Here is a 14,841-nt window from a genome sequence, read left to right on the forward strand (position 1 = left end):
CCCCTATAATAACCACCCTTCACCACATCATACATTTCCTTTGCAATGGCAGAATGTGGAAATCAAAAAGACCACATCTCACTATAAACCATAAGATTATACCGTTGACATAAATCTATAGGCACATCACATAAACTTTCCCTAATCTGTAACAGTCATAAATTGCTCTTTATTCTTGAGACAGTCTCCACGTTGCTCATCAAAACCAGTGTTGCCTGGTAGGCTTGCCAGGTCCCATGCACACAAAATCATTGGGCTTGGAAGACCTCTCCTTTAGGCACATTCTATTACAGTAGGTGAGAAACAAGGCTGAAATCTGACAATGCTTTTTTGATAGTTTGAAAAGCTTCTTGCTTAGAGGATGAATATTCTGATGAGAATAGAAGTCTAGAGGAAGTTGAAACAATGACACTTTCTTAGAAATGTGCTGCAGTTTCTATATTTACTGTCTTCATCAGTTCTGGAAGTATTTTAAAACCAGCAGGTACTGAAAATGAAGTGACCTTGCTTTAACTGGTGTGAAGGAATGACAGGAATGCAGATGGCAGTATATCCATTTATGCATTCTCTGAAAGCTTCTTTTATTGAAGTAGAAGATCATATGATAGAGGACATACCTACCTTCTGGAAGAGTCTTCAGGGGGGAAACCTGAGATGGTATCTAGGTAAAGCTACCTGTTGAGTGTTCTCACTTTGGGAACCCAAGTACCTGTGACAAAAATCTAGGGAAGGTAGGCTTCAAGACACTTTGTTTCAGACTGATACAGATGTTGTGGAACTGTAGTGGTGATTGGTTCCACACAATCCTTCCTAACCTTGGTATGCTGCATGAGATTAGTTAGGGTACATGTTATCACTTCTGCCATAAGTACTCCTCATTCATATGCCTGCAATAGTGTTCTACCTAGGATGAATTAATGAATTAACAAAATCAATACACTGGTTTTCCCCATAAGTTATTCCGAGCTGCAAAAGAGGTTAATCTACCACCTTTCCTAGAACACATGCAAATGCTAAGAGACTTATTTATTTGTCAAAATAACTATTGCTCTCTGTCTGATGAAGTTTCTCCTTTCTCATTTAAGAAAGCAGTTTACTTTTTATGGACTATCAGAAAACATGAAAATACAATTCACATAAATATAATTCAACAATCCATCAAGTTAAATCAGATTTTAAAAGTGAAGCTATTATTTTTGCATATTTCATCAAACTAACTTCCTTAATATGTCACGTTTAAATAGAGGAGAGATAGTGGCGAGGCAAAATAACTGAATTAAGGTGCATGGAAGAAGATTCTGTTCTCTCTAGAAGCAAAATTCCAGTAAGCTGATTTGCCTTCTATTTTCTCCTCTCCTTTTTCTACTCAAATCAGCTAGGAGAGCCTTTCAGATGTTAAAACTACCCCCTACATCTACTGCAAGGACACTCCATCTCGCTGTTTACCAGCTGCTATTCAAAACACATATGGACGAAATAATACTTCTTGATATCCAATATATATTTGTCTGTCTTGGTATCTTCCAGTAGTGCATTGTTTAATATAAATAACATATATTGTGGTTTGGGAAATTCAACCATTTAAGGTGTGGGAAGTGGCCTGACTTCCGATACAACCTCAAAACCCCACCACCTGAACAAGGCAGGAGAGCTACCAGAAACAATAAGGGAAGGATTCTTCCCCAGCACTTTAAATAGCTCTGACTTTGAACAACAAAATCCTTTTCCACACTTACATCTGGCACAACTGAGACTAACGAGTAACCCATCCTTTGATGCTTCTTAGGATCTCAAGCACTTAAACACCAGCTAAATAAGAAAAAGCTGAAAATTCAGAACAGTTCTCCTAAGCAGGTGAAGATTCCTGTGACTACTAATCTTGCAGTAAGTTCCTAAAAGTAAAATTATTTCCTATCTCCCAGCATTCCATTTTTCTTTTTTCACTGAACTCAGTTTAGTACGATGAAGTCAGAAATATCAGCTTTCTTCAACATTAACAAAATATCAGTGGTATTGCTTTTCTTATATTAAAGTAAAAAGATTGTGGTTTAGGGTTTTTATAATTTTTAAAATAGTTTTGCAACAGTTCTCTGAGCATCATGAAAATACCCCTATTTAATTTTGAAAGCCTCTTTCTTTTATTCCAAGACCAAAGTTTGAATAGTGGATCTATCCAGTAATAAATCATGCTCCCCTTGATAAAATTCATGATAGAGAAGTCCATGAATCTTAGGTGATGAAAGTAAATTTTGATCATGATGGTGTGATAACTTTGACTGATGCAGACACAGGCAGTCACTCTGCAGTGAGTTGCTTGCAGTGGGTTTGATACTAATTGAAGAGGAATAAATTCTCACCATTTGCACACTGCAAAGTCATGTCTACATCAGATATTGTACAGTCACTTCCCTTCACAAGACTTTACAACTATTCTTAATTCTCTTTGCACAGCTGAAACAAGTATGTGAAACAGCACAGTGGGTTAAGCAATCACAATGAGCAAGCAATACGTGAGACTGACCTACTAACAACCAAATGAGGAATCAGCTACACAAACTGTGCTATCAGGTCCAGGCCAAATTCCCCCAGTACCCATCTTTCATTCCACTGAAAAACAAAACTGACACAAATTGCTGAAGCACATTTCAGGAGTGGACTTGGCTAAAGTGAGTTTTGTTACAATGCACATTACTTTGAAAGCAAACTTCAGTATTTATTGCTATCACTACTCAAAAACCAGTTTATAACAATTTTTTTGCTTATAACAATTTTTTGACTTCATACTATCCCCTTCATAAGACAGACAATATCGAAAAATATGGATGTGCTTTAGATCTCAAAAGCAGAAGGACACTATATATATATTTTTTATGAAACTATAACTCAGTGTTCATCATAGTCCTCCATCTGTCTTCAGGTAGCAAAACAGAAATAGGTTGAATTACACAGGTTTCTGGCATCAAACAAATCCTGCTGAAGTCAGCTTAAGCTGAAGGTAAACTGTATTTGTAAAAATAACTAAAATTCTATTTTAGATGCATAAATATGGATCTAATAATTTTCCTTATGACACTTTCCTCTCTCCCCTATGACACACTTCAAAGCAAGGAATAACGTGGCTTTTTAATGTAACATTTCTGTAATTTTTCAAGGAAAGAAAATCAGTGTTGAAAAGCAGTAATACTGTACCTTGATTTCTTCTATTTCGTCTGGCACTATCTTGTATGCAGATATAGTCCCACCCAACCTGAAATCAGGAAAAAAAAGTTCTCAAAATCAGTAACAGAAAATATAGTATGTTAAAAGTCTTATGACCTGTTCCAAAACATAACATTCCTTCTACCAACTTAGAGGTAAAACCTAGTAAGTCCCAAATCAAAAGCAAAAACCCTCCTTTCTTTATCCAACAAAAGATCCGCATGTGATTAACATAAATACTAGAAACAAGGTATCTATCACCTTAACAATTAAGTCAGCCAAGCAAAATTATCATCATCAGGCTGGTATTTTATATATTAATGGCAATCATCATATTCTATGATTTCTTGTTGATTGTCTGAGGCACATGGATGAGTTTAAGTGTTTGAAGACTGATGCACTTTGTGCTATTTCACTATGCTGCTACACAGTCTGAAATGCATCAAAATACCATTCTGGAAATTGAATTTTTTAAATTAAATGTGTATGTACAGACATCACAAATCACACAGACTCTATAGCCTCCATGTTTGAAAAAATCTCTGCAGTTAATGACTGGTCATAAAATTGGGTGATGAGTAATATCTGGCATTGACACAGAAAAAATAGTGTTTTGTCCTACATGAAACTCACTGAAATTACTTTTTGAAATCCTGCAAAAATCCTGGTAAAGAACAGTTCATATACTGAAGATGTATGAATAGCATGTACTATAAATGGTGGCTAATATTACATTTTGCCCAGAGACACGCAGACATGGCTTCTTTTATTTCATGAAGCAGTCTCATCGATGGTGACAATTCAGACCTAAAAATATAAGTGCACTAATGACCTCCTGCTGGCTCTACACAGCAATACTATTCATTTTCTGGATCCTACAAAAATAGAAGTTACATAAGAAACTATTTTTTGTAAACCAGTAGATACCTATCAAATGTGCATTTGAATTACCTCCCTCTTATTGGAATTTTTCTAATTGTCAGCATTTCTACACAGATGTATTTTCTTATATCTTGAAAATATTATAAATATTGTTTAGTCAAGAGAAAAAGAGAAGAGGAGACTAACACAGAAAACACATTAAGATTTTCCATGGAAGTCCTGCCTTTCCACACTTCTCCTGTAAATGAACTGTTTGAAGGTTTTACACAGAGGATGAAGTTGTGCATAGGAAAAATCTGAAGTCCATCACTGCTCCAGGTAACATCAGCTGTGATTTCCAAGGTAGAGGCAGGGCTACATCCAAATTCATCATGGACAAAGAGTGTAGCAATTGCTCTCTCCCATTTCCTCTGCAACTTCCATTGCTGCCATTCATTAAGTGAGGATAAAGTTGGAGAAAACTGAAACTTTTTTTGCCAGTGCAAGTACAAACATGAACTTTTATTTTTCATGACGTTGGTTCAACTGGTGATTCTAGGGATAGCTACAATAAATTGGCTTTAGCATCACAACGAAGGATTGCTCCATCAAACCGTGACAAGCAGTGGCTCAGGTGGCACGGTGACATTGCACCTGACCAGTCCCACAGCTACTGGAATGATGTCCATAAGAAAGAGACTTTTATGTGACTTTGAGATCCATTCCTGGCTGCACTGTGAAGTACCCCAAAAATCACTGACTTTCTACCTCCTAGCGGAAGGAGAATACAGAACCTGTACTGCCAGCACTCCAGCAACATGGAATTCCCCCTGGCACATTCCTTTATTTGCCACCCTTGGCACAACTATTTAGAACTTTCTTGGAATATCAGAAAAAAAAAAATCTACTCAGTAAACTCATCTGACTCATACCATTAATTAGCATCACTACGCAAATAGTTCTGCAAAGTTTTGTGTTAAGAGTTTAACAAACTCTGAATCTGCCAAGTTGCAGCTCAAATTGTACCACTCTTAAAATGTAAAATGTCAGCTAACACAATTCCACATTTTTGAAAGAGAAAGACGCATTAAAAATTCTGTTACTGTTTAAATAAACAACCTCTCACTGATAGCTCCAGCTCACATATCTCTTAAATTGTCCATTTACAATCCTACACTGACACCTTTATCTTTAAAATCCAGTCTACAAACATAAACAATAACAAATTTAAGCTGAAAGAGAATCAGAGAACATTAATATACAATTTTATCAATGTCTCAGATTTGAAATGAAGTTTTTAGGGAAGTCTATACTTTCTTCATTTCAGAACATTTGACTGAAATCTATCTTATAACTTCTGAAAGAGATTCAACACAGCAGATTACAGTACCAGATTTAATTGGTGAAAGACATAAAAAAGACATTTCACTCTGTATATAAAGTTTGTCTGCGAGTTTCACAGAAGTTTAAAGGCATCTCACACACTGGGGGGATGCAGGTAACATAGTCATATCATTATTAAAAATCTCCAGCAGTCAGTTAAGTCTGAAGTGTAAGGGACTGGACAACATCGCACACACAAGTAACAGAGAAAATCAAAACCACTGTGGTGATTGCTAAGAAAAACCAGCAAAATCAAGGTAAATCAAAAATCAATGCAATAATGGATATGTCCAGCTTGGGGAAAAATTTCTATTTCAAGTGTTTCTCTGAATTACATTTAAGTGTAACCATCAATCGTGGCCTGTCTGGAAGCTTGCTTGTCATTTTGCAATTCCTTGATTTGATTACTGACATCTGAAAGGAGACCAGACAATGATAAACAGGAGATTTCAGCTATAGGATGATACAGAGACCATGACAGAGGGCTTGCACATGGCATATTTTTTCACTTTGTTGTGAAAAACCTTCCTCTTCAGGTTTCTTTTTTAGAATAGTTTACAGTACCATTCTTAATCACAATTAAGAATTAATTCTTAATCACATTTTCAAGAAGTAACTGTGATCAGAAGAGCAAAGGATCAGCTAGCCCGAGTGAGTATACACTAACTACAATGGACTTTGAATGCTAAAATATAATGGAGCAATGAACACATTAGAATGGCCAGAATTCAGATCACATTCTGATCTCTGTCTGAATTCAGATAGGGATGCAAATTTTGTGCAGAGTCACTCTTCATCTTTCACATATTTTACTTTTTTAACAGATTTTATTACACTGCTCTCCATTTGAACAACTCAGCATCCAGCATCCTCCAATAGAAATGGCATTTTCTCTCTGATAATACACACCCAACCAGGAATAAAGCTAAATACCAGCCAGTTACTTCCAGTACACTGAAAATATGGTCCTAAACTTCACCCAGAGAAACCTAATGTGCAAAGTCTTTCTCTCCCAAACTGCAGTATTTTCACACTATAACAAGACATGCTATTTAACAGTGAAATTATTTTAAATACTAGTTACCTTTAATGTTTCACTTGTATATGTGAGAGATAACCTCAAACATACCGAATTTGTATTCAAATTTTGACAGACATTAATCTTATCAACTCTGTATCATACCTTGAATGTAATACAGAGAGCCCAATTCTCCAATATCTTTACAAAAGAGAAATGAAATTATTCCTAGATGTAGAAATAAGAGCTGACACAATAATAATGAAAAACTATCTCTTACACTGGGCTAAACTGGTGAAGGCGTTTGAGGCAAGGATCAGAAAAGATAAGATAGAAATTCCATAAAAATAATCAGGAAATAATAAATATAATTATTTTATCAGAGGTTTTAAAACCAATAAAATGTAGTGGTTTATCTTTCCAGACTGGGCTTGTGAAAGTTCACAAAAAGGATTCAGGAGAACAACAAGGTTTCTATAGCAACCTAAAAAATTAGCAAAATACAGGAAATAAACTGAACCAAGGCCAACACAGTTGTATTGCAACAGATGGATGCTTTACTATTTCACAAATTAAAGCTGAACATGTGAAAAGAGAGAAAACTACATCCAAGTTAAGGGAAGTTGAAAACCAGGAGGAACTGTGCTCAAATGGAGACAAGAAACCATGAACTACAGCTCAAATAAAAAGTAAACTCATGACAAAACTAAAAGAGAAATACATTTACATTGTTACATTAATAAATTTACTCTGTTACAATATTTTAACAAGCTGACCTGTTTGCTATTTGTGTTTCATCCCAGATAGTGCAAGTTGGACTTCTGGCTGATTTTCCCCTGTGCCCCTCTATATATCCATGCTGGGAGGGTCTCAGTGGAGTATTATTGCACAATAATACTGGAGTATTATTCCATTTTGTGCAAGACACATGTGCACTTGGACTGAATCCATATGGGTCAGCTTTTATAATTTGAATTCTGACCAAAGGTATGAACACAATCTTTATCTACAGTTCCACATCAAGGGACTGCTATAAGAAGCTGAGCTATTGATTCATCTGTTAACTTAATAAATGAGTCATACCAAATGCAATGAAGTAAATTTTCTAAAAATAGCTTGTAACCAGCTTGGCTGCTGTCATCTGCTGAATTTCTCCAATGCCACTTTAATTAACATTAATCTTTCTTCAGATAGATCACTGTCTAAACAATATCAAGTTGTCACTAAGCCTCCCAAAGAAACTCTCCTTCATCTTTTAATGAAAGCAAAACTCAAAATTCTCCACTTGGCATTTTTTTTCCAGAACCATCTCACAAACATGTTTGTTACCTGCCATCAGGATATTCTGGTTTTTTGAGTGATTCATAAACTAAGCAGATTATTCAAGAGAGCCTGTTCTTGGGAGGGGATCAAATGACTGGCTATTTCTAACTCTACAGGCGTGCTCATTTCATCACAGGCTACTGGATGGATACTTCCTACAACACTTCTCCTGCCAGAGCAAACTGACCAAGTCAGCATTCTTAGCCTGCTTATCTGGACTACCTTGATGTTGACCCCTATGATATCAACAAATCAACTGGCCTTGGATCCTCACATCCTCACAAAGTACTCCAAGGACAGAGGTAGCAGGATTTGAAAGCATTTGAAAGCTTTTTTTCTCCACTACCTGCAAGATACATTAAAAGCAGAGAGAGAGAGAGCTCCTTTAATTGATAACTAGTTTCTACTGACCTTTGAGAAATTGTTAAAGCACCCTGAGGGAGGTAGTAAGAAGGCTGCTATTCTGGGCTCCTTCCTACACAACAGAACACTGGCAGCTACAGCAAGCTGGGCTGCAGCTCCTGGCGCTGGCTGCTCGCCAGCAAGGAACCGTGCAAAACAGCTCCCAGAGAGCATCCTCATGACAGCTTCACTTACTCAAAGGTATTAAACTATGCCATGAAGAGCCACCCCAGGTTTATTGTTTCTTTTGGGAGTATTATTATTTTTATTATTATTACTATTACTATTTGAATGGATTCAATAATTAGATCCTTGAAAACTTACTTCCCTCCTCCCCCAGTCTTTGGCTAACTTCAACATGCTGTACAGAAAAACATCACAGAAATCAAATTATTGCAGACATGCCCTCTGTCAGTTCATGTCTCTCATGAACAACAGCTCTGAGATTAAGACATCACTTTACAGGATTCTCCCTCTGCCTCACCACATCCCAAAGATTCCTTGCCCACACAAAAAAAAAGAGGGGGAAGGCATTAACCCAAAAGTTTTTATTCCCTACCATATAATTTTTTTAAGGGTAACAAGTATACCACATTTTCTGTGGCTTTCAGGCTTTTTTTTCCCCAAGAAAAGCAATAAACAACATGAAAATATTATTTTTAAGGAGGAAAGCCATATTATTTTTCTCGTCCACCCTTCCAAGTTGGTTTGTTGCTTTGCTTTTTTCCTTTTTTTAAATTTTAGTACAGGAAAAGCAAGACTAAGTCAGAAGAGGCTATTTTTTCAGACACTTCCGGCAGGAAAACATTATCACCTCAACAGTCTAATATTGGAAAAGAATAGAACAAGAATCTTTGTCCTCAACATATGCCAGAAATTAGTGATGAGGTCATATGTAGGTCATTTGGCAATCAGAGGACCAGGAGCCACTCTTCCCTTCTAGCAGAACTAATCTGACTTGATTTAATTTTGGGGAGGAAAGTTGGAGCTGTTATCAAGTGCATGAGTCTAAGATACACACCCTGTGTAGCTACAGGGCCTGGAGAGCACACACTCTGTGCAGCTATTCAGGCCCACGTGAGTTCGGAGCTTAATGCAGTTTTCGAGGGGGGAACTTTGCTTTACCTCAGCTCATGGGGCACAGCCTTGTATGGCAGCTTGGGGTAACCCTGCTGCCAGCCTGAGACACATCCACAGATGGGCTCCTCCTCTTGAAAATGTTCATCAGCTTGATTACTGCCTAATAAAAACACACCAGGGGAGCGGGAAGGTACTGTCACCAAAAAGTTTTGGGCTCGCAGCACGATCACCCAAAACAAATTGGATGAAGAGAACACTTAGAATACTGGGAATACACTCAGAATACATACTTTTCAGTGGTGCAATTTTTTTTTTTTTTTTTTAATCTCAGCATAGGGAGGGGCATTCTGTGCAAAATCAGGAGGACTGCCGAGCTTCCATGAGAAGCAAAAACTATTTAAGCTTTGATTTTTACTAAAAAAATTAATTATTAATTGCTCAAAAGTCCTATCATCAATAGTTACATGCTTCATGGCAAGAATTTGAAGCATGCAAATAGCAAATATTTTAATACTTTTGAATAAAATGAAATTAAGTATAAACAATATAGATATTTATAACATCAGACTTTTAAAAAAGATTTTAGCATTTAACTAGTAAATAAATACTTCATCATTTGTAATAGGCTATTTCGACCAGATTATAGCAACTGAAATGGTCTGAGAATAATGTACTGAAGACTAATTCTGCACTTAGGATTTTCATTAGAGATTCAAAATTTTACTTATAATTAAAACTGACTTATAAAGTCTTCCCAAATGCCAGCAGAATCTAAAACCACTCTTGTGATGTGGACCAACAGCAAAAGAGCCCACTTCCATGCAGGATGTATGCGTGTTTATAGTGCAAAGGGATGATTGTACTATGCTCCATCTGATTGGTGATCTAAATATGGAAATCATACATTAAATCAAACAGACAGAAATGTCAGCTAGATTAAGTAAAAATGTGCTCAGTGACTTTGAAAGTTCCCACCGGGGCATCAGATGCTTGACCAGCCAGCTCATTAAACAACATGAGCAAGATTTGAAATTTCCTGAGAGAAAAAATATGCAGAAGCAGACAAAAATCATTATCACAAAAGCAGTAAAATTCTCACCATTTAGACAAAGAAAAATATATTTAATATCCATGTTGGGATTTAGTCAGTAGACTGAGGACTCTAAAACACTGTATGAAAAGAGATATTTATAGTAAATGCCAAGACAATAATATATGTTGATCTTACTTTGTCCTGTAGGAAATACCATTGTAGGGCAAAGTATGTATTTGCATTTTTTTTTCCAGCAAGTAGATACCTAAGAGAGATACAGAGCATTTGCATATATATTGCTGGCAATTGCCTGTCAGAAAATCCTCACCTACCTCAAGTGAAAGCAAAAATTTTGGGTACTGGAGACTGACCTTTTGCCTACCTTGGAAGGCACTGCAAATTAAAGGATTTAGGTGATCTGATAAGGATTGCAATGATCTGCCTGGAAATGAAAGATTTCACTGGTAAATTACCATAGCAGTTTGTAGAAACCCATGCAGGAAGATAAAGCAATTTTTGCTGACACTCCTGTCATTGCAGTTGAGCTCTATTTTCTCCCACCCAAATGTAAAAGGGAGACCATTTGAATCAAATATGAAGAAGATCCTTCCTCGATAATAAGTTGACCCACAACTAGTAGAAACCATAAAGTTAATTTTTGTAGAAATTAACATTGTCCACCTCCCCTACGGATTTACCCAACAAGAAATGAATTTTAAAAATATGGCATTTCCCCACAAACTCCTCAGGCTTTTTTTATTTATATGCTGCTCACATTCCACTACAATATTATAATTTTTTTCCAGTAACTTTAGTGCATTTTTTCTCTTCCATTTTTAGACATTCAAGCATTGAACATGCTTGTGAAGCCTGGTTAGACGTGCTTCACATGTCTATCTCCATGTGCCACTTTATGCCAAGGTTAAAAAAATTAAGTATTTATTTTAAAAAGAGGAAGTTTGAGATACATAAAACCAGGAAATGGGACCAGCAAGAGAGGAACACTTGATGAACAGGCTGGAATGAATTGCAGACCACAGGCTGAAAAGTGCAATGACAGTATTTTCTATGATTAGGCAAAAAGACATCCAGAAAATATCTTCATTCCAAAAAAATCAGTAAGAATTGAAGGTGAGACCAGAATGATTAAAACTTGAAAAGAATAAAATATGGAGAATATGTGGGAATGGTCTAATCGTTCCAGAGTCTGGACCAAATTTTTTCTTTACAATTTAAATCACAGGGCTTATTGACAACCATCAGAACTTTTAAATAACTTGTTTTTAAAAAAAACCTTAATCCTACAATACTGAAATGACAAGAATGAGAGAGGAGTCTCAGAGACAAGCAGCATCCAGAAAGGCTAATAAACGTGTTCACACAACACTTCCCCCTCTGGAAGCTCTAACACCTTACTTTGCTCCACCACATTTCAGAGAGATGTTAAGTATGAGTATGATCCAGCATACAACCAGTGGCAGTCTTGTTACCTCTGTATTTCTCCAGACAGTTAAATTCAAAAGTAAAATTTGCTGGTTTTCTTTTTTCTTCATACATTAGTGTGCTCACATATATATACACATATATTGCCCTATGTGGCCTAAATGAGTGAATGAAATTCTGTTTAAAATAGTAATCTGACTCAAGGGGAGTTTCTTAGTGTATGCTCTGTGCTGGGAATGGGAAAGGGAAAAAGAAAAATCAGTTTAGCCACAGAATGGAGTCACAGGAATAAAACAAGACCACATTTGATCTATCTGTCTTCATACCTAGAAGGAACTTTCTATAGACAAATAGTATTACTGACAATGCTGCAAGTGAGATTTTATTGCATGTCTCACACAGTTATCTCCATTCCAGATAACTTACAGTTACTTTTGACATCATCATCATCCACATTCTACAGTGGCTTATAAAATACCTGTATAGTTCAAACTCAAGAAACTGAAAAGCACTTCTTTGTTATTCATACATTAGCTGTGGGTTTTTAGAACTAATTTTTGCTTTTTGTAGTTGTCACTCCCTTTTTCTTTGCATCTAATCATTTACATGTCAACAAAAAGTTTCTAGATTAATTAAAAAACCATTTGATCTATTGTCTCTGCTATTCATGCCACAGCATACTACAACCTGACTCTTTCATTATTCAGAAACATGGGAGGCTGGGGACATGTGGATCTTGGACAACTTAAGAAGGCTTTGATTAAACGCATTTATGCATTTTGTTCCATTCAGGTCCCAGAAATAATTTCTACTTTTAATGTTTAAATAGCTCGCACAAGCATAATCCATTGGCAAAATGTAACTATTCACACCTCCTTACTTGCAGCTTTAATTTACCTTGTAAGTCCCTAACAGCTATGTTCTCCTTCCATCTATTCTGTACAATGTTCTCTTAAAAGCAAAAATAAGATAGAAAAATCCCCTCTGGTTCCATCTTCCAAAGCCCTTCTCTCTTCTTCTTGCTCCCCCTATAAATATGACTTTAGGAGGAGGCTGCAAGGTTACTGAGTACACCACAGCCCTTACTATCACATCCTGTGGGTGACAGTGACCATAACGTGCCCCATAACTTCAACATGCCTCCAGCAATTCCCGAGCTGAAGAACATGGATAAGGCAGAGATTTATCTCTTGGTCAGTTTCTGCCCCAACACAGGAGTGAAAACAGATAAGGTGAATCCTTGAGCTTACATTCCTGTAAAATAAGTAATTTTCCTTAGCACTGGCATTCCATGTCAGGGAGGCCGGGTAAATTTGTCTAGATAAATATAGCAAAAGTAACAGGAGGTGGATATCTTATCCAAAGCAGAGATTTAGTCTAGAAGTCTCTGCCACTTATCAGTGTATTGGGAAATTATAACCCCACAGATGTTTAAAATCAAAAAATTAAAGTCGGGATCTTTCATTTGCCAGAATGTCTGTGTTGGTCTTTTCTCAAATCAACTTCATGTATTTGGAGAGGAGTCTTGAAAAATGCTTGACTGCAGTTCTACCAGCAAGTACCACACAGAGCTTAGATGTGTTCCTAGGCATCTGAAACAGCGACTATGTAAACTGTGATCATAGAATCACATTGGAAAAGGTGAAGCACCGTGGATTTTGCTTAGACTATACACAAAGAACCATGTTATATTAATTAACGCTGAATTCCTGACTAGCAATGGGCAAATGACAAAATGCAATGGGCAAAAACCAAAAAATGGCTAACACCTCCCACAGTATACTCACTGAGCCCTGGTGCAGAAAGGAAATCAAAGATGGTTATGGCAAACTGGGAGCGAGGACAGCACAGCGCATGCACAACTCTCGGGGATAATGATATAAAAACCAAATACAGGAGATTTGTGTACAGGGATAACTGGGCTTTATGAATAAACCACTGTAAGAAACTGCAATGTTTCTTGCCCAATCACAATTTACTACTTTACTCCAAACAAGCAATTATTATCATGAAACCTGCCTTTTCCTTCCAGAACTAGCAATAAACACCCTCACCCTTTAGACAGTAACAGTAATAACCAAAAAAGCTAGTTACACAAGCCCAGAAATAATCCCAATCTATACTGAAATGAGTTTAAGTGATACCCAAACTTAGGAACCGAGCTAAACTGCAGCATTGCATTAAGAAAGAACATTTAAAGAACTGATAGAAAAACCCTTACAGATAATACAGATAGTACAATATATTTTAGGACCTTAACCTCTGGTTAAACTGCAAGATTATATTATGCTGGCAATGCCATACTATAATTACTTTACAAAGTTTTATTCTATTTTAGAATTGCCTTTGTAATCAAAGAACTTAGAGGTAGGTGGGTGGTGCTATCAGGTCAAGCAATGGAAGAATCTCTTGTATTTAAAACATAAAAGGTAGATCTAGAAAGCTGGTGGAACAAAGACCATTTACAAACTTAAAAAAAACTCCAGATTTTTTATCTTATAAATATTCCCCCTCCCCTCCCTGCAGCAGAATATCATGGGTAGATTTTACTAGGTTATTTTAACATAAACTATATTGTCAGCTATATTTTCATCCAAACATGTCAGGACAAATAGTGATGCTATCCCTCCACAACAGCAGTCAGTGCTTGAGCTCCTATTTCCTCCAGCCACATCACCTGACTTTAAATGCTCACTGATGCATAATGTTACCCTAGATAAGTGTCAAGATACATTTCATTGCTGCAGTGCCTCTATACCTTAAGCTGCTAAGAAGGCCTGCTTCTACAAATTCAGCAGTGTTCTTCAGAGCTGAGAAACATGATTACCCAGTGCACATTTAGATGGCTTCATAAATCAGACAATAATTGTAATAAATGGCTTTTTCAAAAAAAATAGACTTTTCATGCTCTGAAGATGTTTTAGTATGAAAAGCAGAATATCCTCTTTCATCTTACTTAAGGAAAAGTAAATACACAGTAGAAGCATTCCCTCACTGCTTCACCTTTGCAAGTCTTATGTAATAATTTGTCCGAAATCCACTCACACCGAATTCAAAACCATTTTAATGAATAAATAAAATGTAGGAGAAGCCTTTTACA

General features: G+C 36.5%; 1 protein-coding gene across 25 annotated transcripts in view; it reads right to left on the reverse strand.

Moving 5' to 3' along the window:
• The window catches only part of GPHN (gephyrin), a 269,940-nt gene that overhangs the window by 155,638 nt on the left and 99,461 nt on the right, over positions 1-14,841 (reverse strand). For all 25 annotated transcript variants that reach the window (XM_036383547.2, XM_036383538.2, XM_036383545.2 and 22 more), the window contains exon 3: positions 3,190-3,247. In XM_036383547.2, coding sequence (XP_036239440.1) covers positions 3,190-3,247 — 58 coding nt within the window. The remainder of the gene's footprint in view (positions 1-3,189; positions 3,248-14,841) is intronic.

The sequence above is a fragment of the Molothrus ater genome, chromosome 6 (genome assembly GCF_012460135.2).
Source record: "Molothrus ater isolate BHLD 08-10-18 breed brown headed cowbird chromosome 6, BPBGC_Mater_1.1, whole genome shotgun sequence".
Taxonomy (NCBI): domain Eukaryota; kingdom Metazoa; phylum Chordata; class Aves; order Passeriformes; family Icteridae; genus Molothrus; species Molothrus ater.